Raw genomic sequence first — 21,940 nt, forward strand, 5'->3', positions numbered from 1 at the left:
TGCTTTGTCTCCTAACCCTGACTAGGGATGGCTCTCAAGCTGTGCTGAGATCCATGAAACACAGGTGATCAGACCAGGGACCTTCTGCCTGGCCCAGCGTATGTGCTTGCAAGCAGAAGGACCTTGGCAACAGTGGGGGCTGTGTCCACTGGGACTGGCAGGGCAGAAGGCAGGGAGATGGGCAGTAGGTGGAGCCACAGCCAGTGACAGGCAGAGCCACCCCATGACTTGCTGCCAGTAAGAAGGCTGGCGGGTGGACCTGGCTGAGAGCTCACTATTGGTGCAGCGGTGCCCCATTCATCTTAATGGACGAACCTCCACTGGCTATAGTTCATCTCCCTTATGGAAGACTAGGGAACCTACTAGCCGCAAGAGAGCACCCTATCTTCTTGGCTTGATGCTTTTTTTTAAAAAAGCAAACACTTGAGGCATGGGAAGAAGATTGTGCATCTTTCCCCAATGTGGATTGCAACACCCATCTTTCCTTTTGCTTTTGTCTGGGAGCTACCGGGGAATTGGTGCTGACTGCACATGGATATCATGTGGTTTATGAGGATCAGATGTGCTCAATCAAGGCACCAAAGGCCTGAGAAATCCATAACCCCCTGCCAACATTCCTCGAAGCTGGCATTCTTGAGGCAGGCACCCTCCGCCTGCCTCTCTCTTCCCAGGCCTGCCCCTCTCCACTCTCGGCCTCTGTCTCTTGTCTCTCATCCCTGCTTTTGTTTCCCTCCTCCTCCTCCTCTTTTTTTTAAGCATTTGTTTGATGCTGCACTGCAGGGGTTTGTCCCCTGATTGGTAGGGGCGAGCATTTCAAAGGCCAGCCGGCTGGAGGAGGAGATGGATGGACGATTATGCTAATAGAGAGAGAGAGAGGGACCCGCCTCTCTCCCCTGCCGTACTAGGGGAGCCGGGGCTGAACTGCAGCGAGGCGAAGAGCGAGGCAAGGTACAAAAGAGAGGCTTGGATTGGGAGCGAGGCGCTCAAGCAACCAGGGGCCAGAGATCCTCGTCGCCTTTGCCCGGAGCAGAGGTGTCGCTGGCTTGGAGACCTCGCCTCCGTTGCATGAGAGGATTTCCCCAGCCTTGGAAATCGGTGAAGAACTTTTCGTAAAGGAGCGAAGCACAGCCCATCTTCCCTCCTGAAGGGTTCTAAGAAAAGAAAAGAAAACTTTAGTTTTTCATTTTGGGAAAGCAGAGAGAAAACTGGCTCCAGCAGATAGTCCTTCGGCTGATCCGCCGTGACGAGAGGAGGGAAAGAGTTTACAGCCGCGCATCCCTCTCGCTCTCCTCGGAGAACATGAACAGGGCAAGGAGATTCTCCGGGGGGGCTTTCTCGTGCGCGTCGATCTCTTTGCTGTGCGTCGGGACGCTGGTTTGCCTGACCGATGCCAAAGGGACCTATTATCGCCACCCTGTGCCCATCCCTTACGGCAACAGATATAACCTCTATACCTCAGGATCTAGGCCCCAGCTCACGCCGGGAAAACCCATGGGAAAGCACAAGTAAGCGCTTCAGTTTCTGGCTCCTTCTTCTCATCAGTCGTCCTCGTATTCTCGCTCCCCGTCTCTTCTTCTCAAAAAGGCGGGGTGGGCGAGAGAAAGAAATGATAGTGTGGTGACAATGTCCAGTGACATTTCGAGTCAATTTCACCCGGTTTGTGTCAGGCTCGTGGCTTGTCAGTTTCACTCATGGGTCAGTTTCGTGCCGTGCTATCTCTCTCTCTCTCTCTCTGTGTGTGTATGTGTATCAGAGAGCGCGCGCGCAAATATGTTATTATGTAGCAAATCGCTTCGGGTTGCCTTATGAGAAGCGAAATGAACTGTAATGGGTTGTAGCGTCTCTAATGTTAGTCCTACTTAGAGTAGATATAATTAGGTCGATTAACGTCAGTGGGTCTACTCTGAGCATAATGTAGTTGAATACAACCCCCTCCCCTTTTTAAGGTGCTGCAATCTGGGATGAAGGATGGAAACCAAGGAGGATGATTCTGCATATGAAAAGGAAGAGCTGGGTGTAAAGACTCGACCAAATGCTTTCCTCCGGTCGCGTGTGTGGACTGTTGCCTTTCCCCTCCTTACACACCCCCTTCGACTCTTCCTTCCACGAAAACGGATCTGCCAACAATTCATATGGATTTTAACATCCTGGAATGCTCACAGAAGGGGGTGGGGATGGACTGAAAGAGAAGGGGCTGCCTTGTTCTGGAGCGCTTGTTTTGATTTCCAGTTGCTTCCGGGCTGTCTGTTTTCTGGGCAAGAGCTCCGTTTGCAAATCAGTGTAAAAAGAAAGATGCAGGAGAGGTTTCTCTCTGCGCACAGCCACACCGCCGAAGGTCGCGCGCGCACACCCACACCCCGATGGAAAAGGAACATTTTCCATCTGCACACTATTAAAGCATCGTATTGGCCCCAAACTGCAAGCCACAGGTGGGGAAGAGAGGGAGACTGTTTCTCCAGCCAGCGTTGCCCCGTAACCTTTTGCCTGACTGGCTTGGGATCCCCCGCGCCCTTCTCGCTCTAAGAACTCCTTAGAATTCGGCTCCTAGCCAGGCAAAGTTTGCACAAAGTTTGAGGAGGAGGAGCGAGTGCTAGGCTGCGGCGGCGGGGAAGGGGGGGGGAGAGATCAGGCCTCTTTGCCAACTGCGAAGGTTATTTAGGTGGTCATACCAAGGCAAGCAGCTGCCCTGAATTGGACTTGTTTAGATATAATCGTGAGGGTAATTCCAAGGAGCGAATATATTTGCTTCCTGGCCTGCCTCCACACCATACATTGGAAGCAGATTTAAAGCATGCACACACCCCAAGAATCCTGGGAACTGTAGTTTGTTAAGGGTGCTGGGAACTGTAGCTTCCTGAGGGGTAAGCTACAGTTCCCAGGATCCTTGGGGGGAGTGCTTTAAATGTGTGTTCGCAGCCTCAATTCCCCCCTTTTTTCTTCTCTCTAAATTTGTTTTAAGTGCTCCTGAAAGCAACTGCAGTAAAATCTTAAGCACTCTTGGAGGAAGTTCCTCACTTTTCAAACAGGAATGGCCAGCGCAGAGCCCATGGGCATGCATGTGCCCACAGAGGCCTTCCCTAGTGCCTCCACCTGCCCTGCCCATGCTGAAATTTGGCTTGAAAGCAGCATTATAATGAAACCAATAGAATAGATTGTGTTGTGTGCTTGGTTGACATGTATGTGTGTGTGTGTGCCCACAGCTGTTTCTCCAGTTTGCAGATGTGCCCATATGCCCCAAAACTTTGGCAACCCTGGGTTTACACTTATTATAAGGGTACCTGAGTGAAATCATAGACAGTGAACCTCTTCTATTCAGTGTGTTTATATGAATCATTTATTTGGCACTTTAAAGTTGGAAAGTGCTAGAAATTTTATTTATTTATATTTTTATCATGTTATTATATATTGCTTTTCTTCTCACAATGACCCATATGAGATAGGTCATCATTATTATTTCCATTTACTGATGAACTATGTCCACTGTTTCAGATTTCAGTGTGCGTGTGCGTGCACATGTGCATGAGTGTCTTGGGGGTAAAGGTTTTCAGAATTGAGGGTGGGGGGAGATTCTCAGACAAGTTGAATAGCGTACTGGTGGATATATTCAAGATTAAATTGCAAACAACAGTTTATTTTAGGAGCATTTTCTGCAGTTGCTTATTATACCACACAGTAACCTTAGCAGCTTTATCTATCACACACACACACTTGAAAAACCAAAAAGCATAAACAAAAAAGGCAAGTCATCAAGCTGAAAGGTACCTAGGAGGCCATCTAGTCCAACCCCCTACTCATTGCAATGCAGTATGCAAGAACAACATCCTTGACAGGTGGCCATCCAGCCTCTACTTAAATACCTCCACAAAGGAGAGCCCACCACCTCACAAAGCTGCCTTATGTGTGTTCATAACAAGTTGCCTTATACTGAGTTGGACCATTGGTTCATCTAGCTCAGTATCATTGTAGTAGTGTTTCTCCTGATTTCAGACAGAAACCCAGATATTCCAGGAATTGAACGTGGTACCATCTGCATGCAGAACAGGTACTCAGCAATATCACTAGCACACTGGCCCACAGAATAGTTTATAACAATTGCCCCTGGTGTATAGAATAAATGCACTGAGCAGAAATGCTGGCGCTCCTGACAAATAATCACAAATGGTCTGAAATGGAGGGGGTGGCTATTATCCTTAAATGCTCAACGGGCACCCTGGAACTGAAGCTTAGAGAGACAGCCTAAGAGACCATAACATGAAAAAGGTTCCCAGCCCCACTATCTTAAGAGTCAGGAATGAATTTTTACCCTAAGTCATCTGATTTTGACGTGTCAATTAGCTGACAGTAGCATCACTGAGAGCACACTGTCTCCCCAATCCTTGCAACACACACAGGGTAAGGTCAGCTAAAATGAGGCATGACTATAGGCAATATACTCATAAATGGGATATGGGTGGACTGTAGGAGTGGACAGTGTTGGGAACCAGATAAGGATATCTACTGGAATCCATGCCCTCTCTCCCACCCCACTATCCAAATATTATTCTTGTGTTCATACTATTATTTCCAACTTCACACGAAGCCTACTGGTAAGCCTCATGTTATATCTAGTGTATCAGCTTTTCTCCTAAAGGGTGCAATTCATCATAGAGAGTGCCACACTTAGGCTGCAAAATCCTAAGCATGCTATCTTAGAAGTAAGTCCCATTGAAGAAGAGCACATATTGTCTATTGTTTCCATTAAGTATACTGGTTTGGGACCAAAAGCTTTTAGGAAGGGTATGAAAGTGGAGGTAATAGGTGCTCAGAGCTGCAGCACTAAGAAATAGGTAATGGCCCATAAATGAACTTTCTCATCCTCCACTTTCTTTAATAAAATAAACATCTAGATCTGTTCTGCCCCCATTGAGGAGGATCCGATCTTTGTGGAGACCATCCAGATAGGCAATATAAGGCCAGACAGATCAGTGAATGATCTGATGCAATATAAGGCAGCTTTGTATGTTCACCTTCCCCAACTCTGCCCTTCTGCTGAGGCTCATACATGTTCAACCATAGCTCTAGCAGTACCAACAAGGAGTCAGCAGGTGATGGCATTTGCAAATATAAACCACAGGGTCACATGAGGGCAAAGTTGGATGAAATTTGATTTATAAGAGTCAAGTGGAGGACAAAGCTAAATTAAAGTAGTAGAGTTCATCTTCATGCAGAAGTATTGGATTTTATAGCATGGGGATGGGACGTATGATGGTGTATTATACACTTTTGCAGGGCAATCCAAACCCAAGATCTGCTGGGATGAGCAAGTTTGAAACAGGCGGGTCTTGGGGGTGTCCCAGCTGAGCCAGGGATATGCTGGTGTAACTCTCTCAACCTGGCTGATGGCTCAGCTGGGGGGGGGTCAGTTGGCAGAATATTAACTGCTTAAGCCTCAAAAAGAGGATGTTCAGGGAGCATGGTGGGAGCAGGGCAGGGAAAGGAGAGTCACCAGTTCCAAACCTCTGTCAGCTCAGTCACATGATCTGGCAACCTGGCAGAACATCCACCAACGAAAAGGTGGTAGAAGTCAAACTCTATGTTAAAGGCTTGTTTTCGCTGTGCCAGGCTCAGGCCAGCTCAGCCAACAATAGCCTGGCTCCTGAAAGGAGCTTGGTATAGGGGTAACTTACACAGGCTTAATGTAAGCTATATTCTGCCAGCTGAACCCCCTGGCTAAGCCATCAGCCAGGCTGAGGAAGTTACACCAGCAATCACACTGTGCAGAATTTAGAAAAACTCAAGCCCCCAAGGAGCTTGGCAGCAGGATATTTGATGGGCAGATTTCTCAGTGTTTTGCACAGCTTCTTGCCATTCTCCCTCACTTGAAGAATCCGAACAAGTTATGAAGCAATAATTGCAAGTTGGCTTGATCCGCGTAATTTATCCAGTGCAAGAAATCCAGCTTTGTCTAGCACAGAATTTGGACTACTGTGAAACACCCGCAGTTTTAGCTCTGGACCCCAGCCGGACTAAGGGCCACCACTACTTTCTTGTGCAACTCTGAGAACTTACCATTGTGGGGTATGTGAGTCTCCCACTCTAGAGTCTCCACTCCCCAACACAATGACTTCTGTATCTCATGTTGGAAGAGTGAAAGCCAAATGAACTCCTAGCCATGCAGAAGAAAAAGACTCCAGAGAGCACAACACTGAAAGGCCATAGTCTACATGGACTATAGGTTACTTGTGTGCATGCATGCATGGGGCTTTCCTCAGGAATCGGATACGACTGGTCTGCAGAAGCCATGCGAACTCTGGGCAACCCTGGGCCTGCACTCTTCCTTTACTTATGGGGGAATCATAGTGAGTCCAGCATGACCCTCACCACTAGCATTCTACCATACTGTATCATACTTAATTTTTCAAAATGTAATTTAGCCCTCAGGTCAGGTGCTGAATTGGAACCCCCCAACTCCCCCCCTCAAATCCACCCACCAAATAAGCAGTCTCCTGTGTAAATGTTCCATAAGAGCATATGTATATGGGAGAGGTCTTTCCTAGCCCCATTTCCTGATACTCCTTTGGCTGAAGATGCTAGGGACTGTCCTCTGCCATTGAGGTATAAGGCCCTTTTCACAAAGTCCTCCAAGTTATTTCCACTCAGCACCAGCAGACAAGAAATTCTTGTTGGGGCTTTAAACCCAGGTCTATTAGCATCCCAAGCAAGAATCATATGCATAAGCCTCACCTTGGAGTGATGCAATTGACTGTTAAAGGCTGCCTTCCTACACACGATTACCTTAGAGTAAAATCCATAGAATGGGACTTAACGTCTCAGCAGAAATGCCATAGGATTGTGCATGTAAGTGAAGTAGTATAGGTATGGTTTATGTGGCTCTAGAATGGAGTTCAACACTAGGGGTGGGTTGCAATCTGGTTTGCTTGTCGGAGAAGCCCAGTTAGTACCTCTGAAGAGTAACTGCTTAAATGGTCTCCAGTAGTGGGGCCGCAAACACCCCCTGCCACAGCACTTTGCAAGCTGATGGCCGTGCTGTGCTAGAAAGGCTACAGTATTTGATCTATTCTTAAATTCTGTGTTTTAATCTAGTACTATTTAAATCCATGCAACAGGATACCTGCCAAAGCAAAGATGGCATCAAGTCCAATAAGCTCACTGCAACCATATGCCTGGACACTCACCCAAGTCTCCTCTTTGGTCCCAGCTGGTATTTATTGAGCTGAACATAAGTTCCATAAGGGGCTATTTTCCTGGATGCCTGAAAATGGCTCCTTGTGCTTTTAATATCATAACCTCTTGTGCAAGCAAGTGTTTCTTAAAGACCAACCATTATGAGGGCTCACTGCATGATCTAAGACAGTGGCTCTCAAAGTCCCCCCCCCCCCGCATCACTTGAAAATTGCTGGTGGTCTCGGCAGACCACTTAATGATTTTTCTGCCTGTTGTAGCAATGTTAATGTCCTGTGCTAGATGCTGTAGGATTAATTGTATTTGGATTTCTTCTTTTATTGCAATTTAATTTGTATTGCAATTTATTATATTACAATTTGCATGCCCTAGAATTCAAAATATAATGCAATGAAATACAGTATAAGAAATAAAAGAAGTAACACAAATATAATTAAAAATCAGTATGAATATCTAATGCAGGCAGGCTCATGGACCACTGGTGGTCTACAGACCAGAGTTTGGGAACTTCTGATCTAAGAGATTCAGTTTCCATTTGCTTCCATTTGCTTCTCCCCTTCATTGCTAAAAGTTATGGTGATGACTTAGGGCATTTCCAGACTGTCACTATTTTTCGGCGGGATTCAGTCATATATCTGCAAATTCAGGTTGCATAATTATTGTTGATTGGGAAGTCTTGGGCAACTAACCCACTTCCCCCAAAGATTTTGTGATAGGGAAAGTGATGGCAAAATGCATTGGAAAGGGCTAGCCTGCTTGTCCTCAGGTGCAATGGAGGGCATTGTCCCATCACCAGTGATGAAATCTGATTCAGCTACTAGCCTGGTCAGCTTTTGTATGTGGAATGGGGAGGTTGAGGTGTTATTTTGTCCTTTTTCTCAGGCAGCAAAATGTTTTGGGATGGTTCTGTTGCTCATGTCCTGCTTACAAGCATCCCATAGGCATCTGGTTGGCAGCTATGAAAAGCATGATGCTAGACTAGGCAGGCCTTTGGTCTGATCCAGCAAGACTTTTCTTATGTTCTTACTAAATGATGCCAGGGTTTTTTTTGGGAGGGGGGAGTGGAAACAGTGGAAGTGGACTATTGCCTTTATGTTGTGGTTAGGGGCTTCATGGAAGCTTCTGGCTGGTGACATTTGGTCTGATCCAGCAGAGCTGTTCTTGTGTTCCCTGAATGCCCTCTTTGATCTTGGTCATCTGAGGTCTTATCTCTTGCCCGCCATCACTAAGGGCTACTTCTTAGGGTAGGGATGAGGGAATCTGTGGCCCTTCCAAGGTTGTTGGACTCCAGCATGGCTAATAGTCAGATATTATGGAACTGTATCCCCGCAATATCTGGAGGACCACAGTTTCCCCACCCCATCTTATGGGATCCTTTGGTATTTGGACATAGATGTAACTGTTAAATTAATGGTTTCATTACACTGCATGCAGTAGCGTATACATTCTAGTGTTAACTAAATAAAAACAAAATGAATGCACTGCCCATTGGTGTTTTCTCCTTTAAAACGCAAAGAAGCACAGGTCCAGATATCCCTTGTGTATTGTAAAAGTGGAAGACAGCACTAAATCTACATGCTCACTTCCTTCTCAACAGGCAGCATTTGTGTTTTGTATTTGGGCATTCAGGCCCTAATAGGCACAAGCACACACACAGATGCACACTTTCATTAAAAGGGTCTCTGAGCACACCACTGCGTCCTGTAACCATTCCCATCATGTTATCTTTTACTCAGTGCCCCATCCTTCCAGTGGGTGGTGCTATGAAAGACAAAGATGCTCCCTTTGAGTCCATCTCCCAATTGTATAGCTAACTGAAGCCATTTGGCACCTGTTGAGCCCAGCTACTCGAGACATGTGTTCATTCACTCTCATTCTCCATCCAATAAGATTATCTGCTGTTTCGGCTGAAAAATGCTTGGACAACATAAAAGGAAAAGTCCAGACTCAGTGTATGCTGTATAAGAGCCTGGTTTTTCTCTCTCCTGGGAGACTTTTGTACTCATTGAAAGAGATTACAGTGGCTGGACTGGATGAACAAAATGCCTGATTGGTAATCTGTAGTGAATTCCAGACCCAAGAGATGCGGTTCAGAGTTGCAGAGACTCAGTGCATCACAAAATTAAAGAGAGGGTGTGTTGTGTAATGTTAGCGAGCTATGAGCCAGGGAGTCCCCAGTTCATTCTTTCATCAGCTATGAATTCACACATGGCCTGAAGCAAGCCAGATCTCCTATCCACATCACCTCTGCTGCACCATGTGCACAGCATGGAGCTAATACTAGCCAACTTTACAGGGCTATTGTAAGGATTACCAAGACAATGTGTACACTATCTATCTATCTATCTATCTATCTATCTATCTATCTATCTATCTATCTATCTATCTATCTATCTATCTATCTATCTATCTATCTATCTATCTATGCAAAAACATTATTAAATATGAGACTTCTTTATTATAATGACAAGAATTTATTCTTAATGGTGGGATTTGCTGCCACAGAGTGCTCTGGTGGCCAGCAGTTTTAAAAGAAGATTAGATGATTCCAGCAGTTGGTGGCTATTGGCCATGAATGGAGCCACCATTTCAAAGGCACTATGCCTCCGGATGTTATAGCTTAGTCCCTACAAGCAAAAAGTAACGGTGCCAGGCACATTTCCCTGGGGATAGCATTCCACAGATGGGGGTGGGCACATGAAGAAGGGACTCTAATAACAAATGCAGTGTCTGAGTAGGTTCATATGGGAAGAGGCGATCATTGAGGGATTGAGGTACTGAGCCACATAAGTCTTTATAGGTAAAAAATAGCACTTTAAATTGAGCCTGGAAACTAAGTGGTAGCCAGTGCAGTTGTGCTAAAATTGGTGTTATATGCTCAGATTGCCTTACCCCAGTCAGCAATCTGGCCCCTGAATTTTGGCCACCAGCACTTTGAACTGAGCGTGGGAACTAATTTGTAGCCAGTGCAGTTGGGCTAGAATTGGTGTAATATGCTCATATCATTTTACCCTAGTCAGCATCTGGCCACCAAATTCTGCACTAGCTGCAGTTTCTGAACCATCTTTCAAAGGCACTCCCAAGTATAATGCATTGCAGTAATCTAAATAAATAATCTATCCTAGAAGTTACCACAGCACAGACAACAGAAGCTACACTATCCCTGTCCAGAGAGAGTCAGAGCTGAGCCACTAGCAATAGCGGGTGGAAGGCACTGCATGCCACTGAGGCCACTTGAAAGTAATGGATCCAGAAGTACCCGCAAGTTGCATACCTGCTCCTTCCCGGGAATGTAACCCCATTTAGAACAAGCTGGATCCACCCATCCAATCAAAGGAGATCCACTCACTAACAACACCTCAGTCTTATCTCGATTAAGCCTCAGTTTATTGGCTCTTATCGGGTCCATTACCAATGCTAGGTCTAGCACCTCCATCACCACACCTGCAGATATAAAGGAGAAATAGATCTGTGTATCATCAGCATATTGCTGACAATGCACTCCAAAATTCTGGATGACCCCACTCAGTGGTTTCATGCAGATGTTCAATAGCAGGGGGTATAAAATCCCTGTGGGATCCCACATCAGAGGCTCTATGGGGCCAAACAATCCCCCCCAGCACTACCTTATAGGAATAGTCATTCAAGTAGCACTGGAACCACAGCAAAGGGGTACCATCCCTAGTTCGGACAGCTGCTCCAGAAGGATACAATGGTTGATGGCATTGAACGCTGAGAGATCAAGGAGAATTAACAGGGATACAATCCCCATGTCTTTACCCCCCCCCAAAAGTCATTATTCAGGGCACCTAAGGCTGTTTCTGTGCCAACACCAGGCATAACCCCTGAGCGAAATGACCAAGAACTGCATTTTTTCTTTTAAAAAAAATGAAAATAAAATAAACCCTGATCTAAATCAAACATCTGATTTAAATTTTTAAAATCCATTTATTTATTATTTTTAATAATTTTTATCCACACTGGCTAAAAATGATGCTATATCCTGACATAGCTGTGTTTCCATTAAGGCATCCCCCATAGCTGTCACACTGCTGCTGCTTATAATAGCTGTGCCATTGCTTATAGCAGTAGCAAAGCTTTTTTTTACTACAACCCTTTGTCAACTCAATACAAAAGTTCTTTCCACCCCACCAAGGGTGGTCATTTATACATCACAAAAACAGAAGAAATGCATCATCAAAAAAAAAAGGACCAAAGAGGACACCAATTTACATATGCTAGTTTATATGTCCAGATGAAACATTAGAAATAACTACTAAATGTAAATCGAAATGCAATACATCTCACCACAGTAAGGAAGAGCTGACCTGTGTGCCTGCTCAGTCTGTGGTCCATGACTTTTGATGGGCACTTTTAAGGCCCCATACCCCTCTCTTGTTATAGTTCTTTATATTTAAACCAGACCTGGACCAGACAGCCTTTCAGCAGAGGACACCTTCAAATAGGTACAGTAACTGTCCTTTCACAGCTTGTCCAATGGAGGACTGTCCTCTGTGAAGTAGGACATCTGGCCACCCTATAACCCCACCTTGAAAATCTCAGAAAATGTCTCCTATATTCACGGAAGACAAATGACATCACCAAAGGGAAGGCATTTTTGGTCAAGCCTGAACCTACAAAAATATGCTGCCAAAAGGCGAGACCATGCCACGTTCCTCCATGGATCAACTGAATCCAGAATTTAGTGTCCTGGATGCAGGGACCAGGCCTGCCCATGACCAAATGACATGCTTATAGGACAAAAAGCTCTTCCTTCACACCATGCTCAGTGGCAGAACACATACTTCGGATGTAGAACATCTCAGGTGCAATCCCTGGCACCTCCAGGTAGACTCCTGTCTGAAACCCTGGATAGCTGTTGCCAGTGCAGACAGTACCAAGCTAGATGGACCAATGGTTTCATTCAGTATACCACAGCTTCCTATGTTTCTATATTCCTTGCATACATCCTGATAAGTGAACCTGCATTAGGTAGGTGGGAAGCTGAGGACATGAGCAAACAAGGTGGTTTATGCCAGAGTTAGCCTACAGAATGAAGGTTCAAGGAGAACGTCACATTACAAGAACACAAAGAGCACTAGAACAGAAGCCAACCCACATACTTCGGGGGAAGTCTGTAAGAATGTGGGTCATCTACTGGCTGATACAACAGTGATGGCCAGCCTTTGGGGCAGGTGTGTTTGATGTTGAGATCAAATAATAAGGCTGGGTTTACATATGCTGCAAAATGAGATGGCACAGTGAGGCAACTGCCCCAGATGGTAAATGCTTAGGGCAGGCAGATATCTTATTACTTGTATATGCCCCCTCCATTTAGGCCCTCCTCCTCACCCACAAAAGAGGAATATAAATTTGCATATGACACAAAGTCTATGCACATTTTATGGAAATGTGTGTTCTCTTTTGCTAGTGGGGCAGAGGGTCCCATCTCCAGGCAGTATACTGGGCCCAGGAAATTCTGTATGCATCCTCGCAACTCCCCTGTTCCTCACTGTGGTTTTGCCTTTACTCAACTTCTGAGGGAGCTAACAGCAATGCAACACAGAAGAAGCAAGGAGAAATGTGGGGGAGGCTCTCTTACGTTTCATCCAGGTGTGCTAGCAACCCCATGCTGCTCAAGCCACTCATAGCAGGCATGTTGAAGCTCAGCCATCTATGCCCATCAGGCACATCCTCTTGGCTGATTATACAATCTGGGATCAAGAAGTAGTTCCCAGACATATTAGCTAGTAGCTCGGACTGTTGGGTGCCTGCGTGGCTATTCCCCCATCAGATATGGTTTGGGGCTCTCTGTTCTGCAGGTATGTTGAGTGAGTGCCCCATATTCATGATCTTCACTTATGCCACACCACAGTCTTCTTTATATGAGTTGAGAGACAAAAAGCACAGGTGAACTTTCCTTGTGGCACTTAGTAGATATGAGGTTCTTTCATTCCATCTTTCTATTATGGCAAACTCTAATAGCAAACTCAGGTGGCAAGTGCTGACAAATAGGAAGCCACAATGGGGATACTGAGGAAAAAAGGGGATACTGGCAATCTTAAGAAATCCCACAGTTTGCAGAAATAAAAAAAACTGAGGGGGGCAATCCCCCCCAAAAAAACAGCCCAACGAGAACTGACCATGTTGAGTAACCACAGAATGTTGACTGTCAGTTGGGGGGGACAAAGCAGAAAATTGGAGGGGGAGGGATAGAACAGAATTGAGTATCCTGGAGAAAGGCGTGGCTGGATGGCTGAAACTGAACAGGAGCACAGAAGTGATGATGCACTGCAACATTTTGTTGCAGGTCCCACTCATTCTTTTCCTGTCTTCAGGCACCAGCATCCTCTTCCCAGTGTGGCAGCCTCTATTACCCCACTCAAAGTGGCCTAGCATCTTTCTTTGCAGTTGTGTCCACAAGTGACCTACATATATCAGATATGGTTTGGAGCTCTCTGTTCTGCAGGTATCTTGGTTAGTGCTCTTTGTGTTCATGATCTTCACTTATGCCACACCACAATCTTCTTTATATGAGACCAATTTTATATGGATTAGAGATGGAACAAATTTTGGGCAGAAAAGTTTCTGCCAGGCTTTCATTGCATCTGGACATATCAAGAGCTCAGCCTCTAAGCTTCAAGTCTAATGTTTGACTTTTGATCTTGGAGTATATTTTTAAGTTTGGTGGATGCAGCATTGTATAAAAGGATAAGAAATGCCTTGCTGGATCACATAAAATGCCCATCTATTTGGGCAATATTGGATAAGCCTTGCTGGATTTTTTTTAAAATAAACTCAGATCTCTCAACTTTTAGCCAACTTCACAAAATTTCCCAAGAAATCCGCTAAAGATTTGCAGCACTTTTTAATGCTTATGAGATGTTCAGGATATTTGGTATGCTTTGCTATGCAGTCTGATTTTCGTTTTCCTTTTTTGTTTTTTAACTGAGTTTCATTATTATGAAATTTCAAACACATGGGATTCCACTGGCAAACTGTTAAAGCAGTTGCTTCGGTATTCCGAACGAGCACTGCAATAAATTTCAGAAGATACATTTTATGTCAGACCCTCAAATTTCAGATTTCCTGTCTCGCAAATCCTCAAATGTCACATGTGCTACATATCAGGTCTGATAAGGATTGTGCCAACATTTCCTTTCAACTGAGATTTTTTATTATTATTATTATTATTATTATTATTATTATTATTACATTTATATCCCCCATCCATCCAAGGGAGCCCAGGGCAGCAAACATAACAAAACAGTTTAACAGCAACAAAAAGAAAAGCATTATAAAAACAGTTCAAAACATTATAGAACACAGTTAACAGTTTTAAAACATCATTTCATCCAGTAATCTCCAGGTTGCCAGTCTCCTTCAATCTGACTCTTTCCACATTTATACCTCTGAATAACATCTCCACTCTCAGCATCCTAACATCTCTTCCCATCTGCCATATCACAAGGACCTACTTTTCCCATCTTTTGACCTGATCTCTGCATTCTTTCTCCTCTCATAGTGCCATGTGCTATATCCCTGGGTCCTTATTCCTCCTTTGCTGTGTTGCCTTCTCTTACTTGCCACATTCTGAATTTCACATCATATCCCATATGTTTTCCATTTGCATCCAAGCACCCTGGTCTGAAATACCGTCTCAAGTCTCCATCTGTTCTACTACTATACACCCGTAACCTTTCTCCACTGTAGCCTTTATTGGAGAGTATTTCCTGCCTTCGGTTGCTTAAGCATAGAACCATAAAAGGCCCATAGGTAATTTAGTCCCACACTCCTGCAGCTAGGTGGGGCCATCAATGCAATTCAACCGCTAAAAATACTCAATTGTTAAAGGTTGAATTGTATTTAGAACTGGGCCTGTCAGTGCACAAAACCCCACTTGTGCAACCCAGAGAGTAAGTGTGCAGCAGGAGCATGCTTGTTGAACAATAGGAACCTCCCGTTGTGTACACTGGTGTATTTTCTGGTGAAACCACAGAATGGAGGAAGATCCTCCTAGGGATAGCTCCACCCATAAAGGGAAAGGTTGTAACTCAGTTGTAGGCTACTTGCCTTGCTTGCAGAAGGTCCAGATTCAAACCCAAGCATTTCAAGATAGGGAAGGAAATGTTCCCTGTCTGAAACTCTGCTGCCAGCCAGTGTAGAAAATATTGCACTAGATGAACCAATTGTCTGACTCAGTATAAATCAGCTTTCTAATGTTCCACCTGCAAGGCTGCCATTAGTTTCTCATTACCTGGTCTGGCTAGAAGCACTTCTAGATGAGGTCTTGGGTTTTTGCTTGGTATCCCAAGGATCCATGTTGGGATTGGTGTTTTTTAACATGCCCATAAATGATCTAGAGTTAGTGAGCAATGAAGCAGCCAAATTTACACATGGTGCCAAATTGTTCAAGGGGGTAAAAATAAAAAGTGGGTTGTAAAGAGCTCCACAAGGATCTCTCCAAACTGGGTGGATGGACAACAAAATGGCGAATGTGAGTCAGTGCTAGTAAATGTAACATTATGCACATTGGGACATTTTCTCTACATATACACTGATGTGGGTCTGTGCTGGCAGTGACTGATCAAGAAAGGAGTCCTGAGGTTGTAGTGGAAACCTCAATGACAACGTTGACCCAAGGTATGAAAAAAATGAATGCCATTAGGGAAGGAACTGAAAATAAAACTGCCAATATTGTTATATCTTTATAGTGTGACCATACTTGGAATACTGTGTACAGTTCTGATCAACATCATGATATATTGTAGAGCTGGAAAATGCAGCCAAAATGATCAGGGTCTGCAACTCCCCTGCAAGTTTGGGCCTTGTGAACTAAAAAAAAAAAAGCCCACCAAGTAAGAGAGGATATGATTGAGGTCTACAACATTATGCATGGTGGGGAGAAAGTGGCTAGAGACTCTTCTCCCTCTCTCATAACAGTAGAACCACAGGACCATTCAGTGAAGTTTGTGATGTTCCTGTGTCTCTGGGATTATCACCTCCTGATTCCCAAAAGCCTGGATCAGGAAATCCCCAGGAAGTCCATCTCAGCCTGGGTCAGATATGCCTTCTGGACCACAAGCTTTAGCCCCACCACCTTTTCCCCAAAAGGTGACCACTGGTGTAATCTGTCTGTAAAATTGCCATAGGTATAGGTACAAAATAGGACCTTAGTATGGTAGCACTCTTGACCAAGCTGGCATGTAGGATTTTGAATCAAAGAAAAAAACTTTATTATTATATAGCCACGAGAGTGGCTGTATACTATAGCCAGTGTGGATTTTTCACATTCCACAATGTTAAATTGAAAATACCCCCATGCCATTCTGATGCTTCCCGTAAGCTCATTTCAAAACAAAACATGTCAAAACTTATAGGCCTGAACTCAGAAACGCTTGCTTAACAACCCTCTCAATTTTCATGGCGATACACAAAACAGTCAGAGAGAATAGAGAGTTCAAATTGTAAAAAGAGAGAAAAAAACTCCAGACCCCTTTTGGACTTTTTTCTGTCAGAGTTCTCATAATCTGCCGAAATTCATTAAAAATCAGCCATGTTCACAGAGTACCTGTAATCCTATTATGGACCTTACCCCATACTCTGACCTTCATCTTCTCTGGTTTGAAAGTTTAAAAAATGCCTGGCTGATTTCTATTTAATTTAAGAAATTTTGCATTGAACGCAATGATTGTGTCGGGCATGCTCAGTAAGAACCAACTGTCAGTGTTCTAAAAGCCAGACCCCAAGCTGCTGGGCTTGCCTAATCAGGGGGCCACACCCACACCAGACTTTGATTTCACTGGAGACAGTCATGGCTTCCCTCAGAGAATCCTGGGAAGTATCATTTGTGAAGGGTGTTGAGAGGAGACTCGTATTCCACTGACAGAGCTCCAGTGGCTAAACTGGTTTAACAGTCAGCCACTCCAATTGAAGGTCTGTGAGGGGAACAGGGCATCTCCTAGCAACTCTCTGCACCCTTCACTAACTACACTTCCCAGGATTCTTTGAGAGAAGCCATGACTGTCCAAAGTGAAATAAAGGCCTGGTGTGGATGTGGCTAGGGACAGCTTTGGTTTAAATTTGGGTGGGAGGCTGCTGTAGAATTAAAAAGTGGGGGAAACACTGAAAAGCAATGATACTGTTCACAATGTTTTCCTTTTGGAAAGGAAAGGGGTTTTCCCTCTGCCCAGTGCCCACTCACCCAATCTCCTCCCCTCCCTGCCCCTCCGCCAGGTCAGTGTTGGACTATGACCTGGGAGACCAGGGCTCGAATCCCCACACAGCCATGAAGCTCACTGGATGACCTTGGGCCAGTCACTTCCTCTCAGCCTCAGAGGAAGGCAATGGTAAAACCACCTCTGAATACCTTTTACCATGAAAACCCTATTCATAGGGTCACCATAAGTCGGGATTGACTTGAAGGCAGTCCATTTCCATTTTCAAACATGATTGCACAGAAATAAATCCCTGAACTCAAAAAGTATACAAATGATTAAACCCACCGTCCCTTCTCCTCCCTCCTATCCCCTCCCTCTTGCCCCTTCCCTCCTCCTTCCTTTGCCCCTCCCTCCCCATCCCCCTCCAATCCCCTCCTTCCCCTTCAATCTTAAGCATTATTGCACAGGAGTAAATACCATTCAACTCTATAAGCATGCAAATTATCGAACCTGCCCTCCCCTTCCCCTTCCTTTGCCCTCCTCCAATCTGCTCCATCCCCTTCCCCCTCCCCCTCCTCCTCCCCCATGGCCAGTTTTACCTATCCTAACCATAGCTGCATAGGAGTAAATCTCATTGAACTCAATAAGCATGGAAATGATCAGACCTGCCTTTCCCCTCCTTCACCTCTCCTCTCCTCTCCCTTCCTCCTTTCCTCCCCTCTTCCTTCTTCCTCCTCCCCTGCCCACTCCAGCCCCCCCTCCCTCCCCTGGTCAGTTTTACATATCCTAAGCATGATTCCAAAGAAAGGGTATGCCAGTGAATGCAGTAATTATCAAACTATTGCCTTATCCCATGCAAGTAAAGTAATGCTGAAGATTCTACAACAAAGGCTCTTACCATATATGGAGCAAGAAATGCCAGACATCCAAGCTGGATTTAGAAATGGAAGAGACATCAGAGATCATATCGCAAACATATGTTGGACAATGGAACGGACCAAGGAATTTCAGAAGAAAATCCCCCTGTGCTTTATAGATTACAGCAAAGTCTTTGACTGTGTAGATCATGAAAAACTATGGAATGCTTTAAAAGAAATTGGGGTGCCACTGCATCTGCTTGTCCTCATGCGCAACCTATACTCTGGACAAGAGGCTACTGTAAGGACAGAATATGGAGAAACCGATTGGTTCCCCATTGGAAAGGGTGTGAGACAGGGGTGTATTTTATCACCCTATTTGTTTAATCTGTATGCAGAACATATCATACGGAAAGCAGGATTTGACCAAGGTGAAGGAGGTGTGAAAACTGGAGGGAGAAATATCAATAATTAAAGATATGCAGATGATACCATACTACTAGCAGAAACCAGTAATGATTTGAAATGAATGCTATTGAAAGTTAAAGAGGAAAGAACAAAAGCAGGACTACAGCTGAACGTTAAGAAGACTAAAGTAATGACAACAGAAGGTTTATGTAACTTTACAGTTGACAATGAGGACATTGAACTTGTCAAGGATTATCAATACCTTGGCACAGTCATTAACCAAAATAGTCAAAGAAATCAGAAGAAGGTTAGGACTGCGGAGGGCAGCTATGAGAGAACTAGAAAAGGTCCTCAAATGCAAAGATGTATCACTGAACACCAAAGTCAGGATCATTCACACCATGGTATTCCCAATCTCTATGTATGGATGTGAAATTTGGACAGTGAAAAAAGCGGATAAGAGAAAAATCAACTCATTTGAAATGTGGTGCTGGAGGAGAGCTTTGTTAAGCAAGCGTTTCTGAGTTCAGGCCTATAAGACAAATAATTGGGTGTTAGAACAAATTAAATCAGAACTGTCACTAGAAGCTAAAATGATGAAACTGAGGTTATCATACTTTGGACACATCATGAGAAGACATGATTAATTAGAAAAGATAATAATGCTGGGAAAAACAGAAGGGAGTAGAAAAAGGGGAAGGCCAAATAAGAGATGGATTGATTCCATAAAGGAAGCCACAGACCTGAACTTACAAGATCTGAACAGGGTGGTCCATGACAGATGTTCTTGGAGGTCACTGATCCATAGGGTTGCCATAAGTCTTAATCGACTTGAAGGCACATAACAACAACAAGCATGACTGCATGGGAGTAAATCCCACTGAACTCTATAAACATGCAAATGATCAAACCTGTCCTTCTCCTCCCCTCCCCCTCCTGCCTGCTCCCCTCCCCCTCCTCCCCTCTGCCCTCTCTCCTCCTCTTCCTCCTCCTCCTCCCCCTCCCCTCCCCATCCCCTGTGGTCAGTTTCACCTACCCTAAGCATGATTGCAGGGGAGTAAATCCCACTAAACATGCAAATGATCAATCCATTCTCAGCAAACTTGCACAGGATCCCATTTCTTAGCTCCTGGATTAAAAAACAGAGAAATTCACTAATAGGCAAAAAAAACCCTTACATACCTATAGATATTTCTATCAAACTTTAAAAAGCAGGGAAATTGGGCAGCTATAGTGAATGCACCAGGGGAGCAGGAGACCTGACCTCCTCTCTGAGATATTGTACTGCCCTACACATTTGTCAAAATGCAAACACAATTTGGGTCGGTCTTTCACAGTCCAATCCACTTCCTGTGTAGCTTGAAAGAATTTGGTACCATGTGCCTCTGAGCATTTAATTTCCCTGTTAACATGTGAGAGGAGATATGACTGGCATAGAGAGAATACAGGTCCTCTCATCTGCCTGCTCCTTTTGTTCAACTTTTTGCATGACCAAGAGAGAAGGTTTAAATCAAAGCTGGCATCTTCCCTCCTCATTTAAAACTCAAAATGTCCACTTTCAGTGATTTGCCATTGTGTGTGTGTGTGTGTGAGAGAGAGAGAGAGAGAGAGCCCTCAGATTTGTCCATCTCTTGAGAAACTGTACTATTGAAAGATAAAGTGTCAAAACGCTATTATCCAAACAAGAGCAACCTATGTACTATTTGATTCAGTCAAAAATTCACTCAGTGCCACATACAATAAGAATAGATATAATGCAATGCCTACACTGTGAGCCCTTCGCCATGAATTAAGGAAACACATGTCTCTCACAGGTTAACATTGGAACTGAACAAGCTACTAGCATAAGATGTCCAAAAGCACTTATTCCCTTTGTTTCTGTACAGTCCCAACAGCAGATCCCATTCCTCCAACAATTAATTCTGCTAGTTAGGATTTCACCTGTGAGAGACTAACCCTACACGGTTTGTCCTGCACAGATATTGCTGGGAAAATGGCATGGGCAATTCCAGTTTTGTTCCTGGTCCATTTAAGGAAGCATTTAAACTACCAGGAATATTTCCACCTATGAATAGCAACATCTATGCTACAAATCCCTTTTAGGTCACTCAAGCAAGCTCTAATTTTTTCATTATGATCCCTTACTAGACAGCCAACCTCGGAGGGGTTCCTCCAAATTCCATGCTCTTTCTCTGAGACTGTTTCAGGTTACTGGTACGGTATCAGTGAGTTGATTATTCCCAGGGAACCCAGGAGAGATCTCTCTGGCAAATACCGGGCAATTGCAGATAAAGTCTGGCCTGGAGAAGGGGCTTGGAATCAGATCTGGCCACCAGATGTTTGACCAAATCTTGCTTTGTTTCCAATGCAGGAGCTACTGTGCATATGTGGTGCAGAGGAATATAACTTGCACCCTTCAGGATGGAGCAGAGAGCTATGTGAAAGCCGAATATCACAAGTGCAGTTGGGGACCCAAGTGTCCTGGGAAAGTCCTGTAAGTAAATGCTGGAGTGCAGCTGTAGCATGGTGAGCACTGCACAGGATTATTGGCATCTTTTGACACTGTTAAGAGAAGCAGTTGCCTCCACAGCAACTATTATGAACAATTAACCATCATAATAAGTAGTAGCAAAAGTCCTACAAGTATGAACTTTCTTTTTCGTTTTCTTGTTATCTTCTCCCGATTTCTCTGCCTGCCTTGCCATTGTCTTCTTTGTTGTCACCTTGGGCCCTGCTAGGCAAATGTGCCACAGACAGCCTTTCTAGTGCTCATTGGCTTAGCTGCTGTGATGTCATAGAATGACAAGGCAAGTTAATTCTAGGCAACTAAGTGCTAAGTGAGACTTGGGAGACCATGGAGTGGAATTCTAAGTTTTAAATCGAGTAAGTATTGCCTATGTGTCATGATCACTGTAGTTACAAGATTGACTGAGTGGCTTTGGATCTTGCAATGAAAAGCCATTTAACAGAGGCAGACAGATGACACTTGCTGCTTATAGTATGTGATGCTTAATTTAGGGCAAACAAGGCCGCAGCTTCCCATGCTCCCTTGGGAGCTTTGCTTTCCCATGTTGTATTTTTAAGTGACAGAAGTGCTCTTGTATACCACAAGCTTAAAAGATTAGAAGGGTCTTATGTCTGCCTCCTTCCAGCAAAGGCCCATGCTAGCTAAGAGTCCAAAAACAGCTCAGTGTGGCCCTGTATCGCTTGGAAGTGCACCCAAATATAGCATAAATCCTTCACATGCTGTGGACTGGATCCAAAGAATCATGAGTGGAAGGAAAATAGCCATCAGTACCATTCCACGAACACTTGCACAAGAGACTTCATGTA

At 44.4% G+C, this 21,940-nt stretch overlaps 1 protein-coding gene across 2 annotated transcripts in view; it reads left to right on the forward strand.

The window, feature by feature from the left end:
• The first annotated feature begins 788 nt into the window (after positions 1-788).
• Positions 789-21,940, forward strand: part of EMILIN3 (elastin microfibril interfacer 3) — a 41,912-nt gene continuing 20,760 nt past the window's right edge. The window contains exons 1-2 of one of the 2 annotated variants that reach the window (XM_061631471.1): positions 789-1,505; positions 20,979-21,101. In XM_061631471.1, the coding sequence (XP_061487455.1) occupies positions 1,300-1,505; positions 20,979-21,101 (329 nt within the window). In that variant the 5' untranslated portion in view covers positions 789-1,299. The other variant, XM_061631473.1, reaches the window with a different exon arrangement.

This window comes from Rhineura floridana, chromosome 6 (assembly GCF_030035675.1).
Source record: "Rhineura floridana isolate rRhiFlo1 chromosome 6, rRhiFlo1.hap2, whole genome shotgun sequence".
NCBI classification, from domain to species: Eukaryota; Metazoa; Chordata; class Lepidosauria; order Squamata; family Rhineuridae; genus Rhineura; species Rhineura floridana.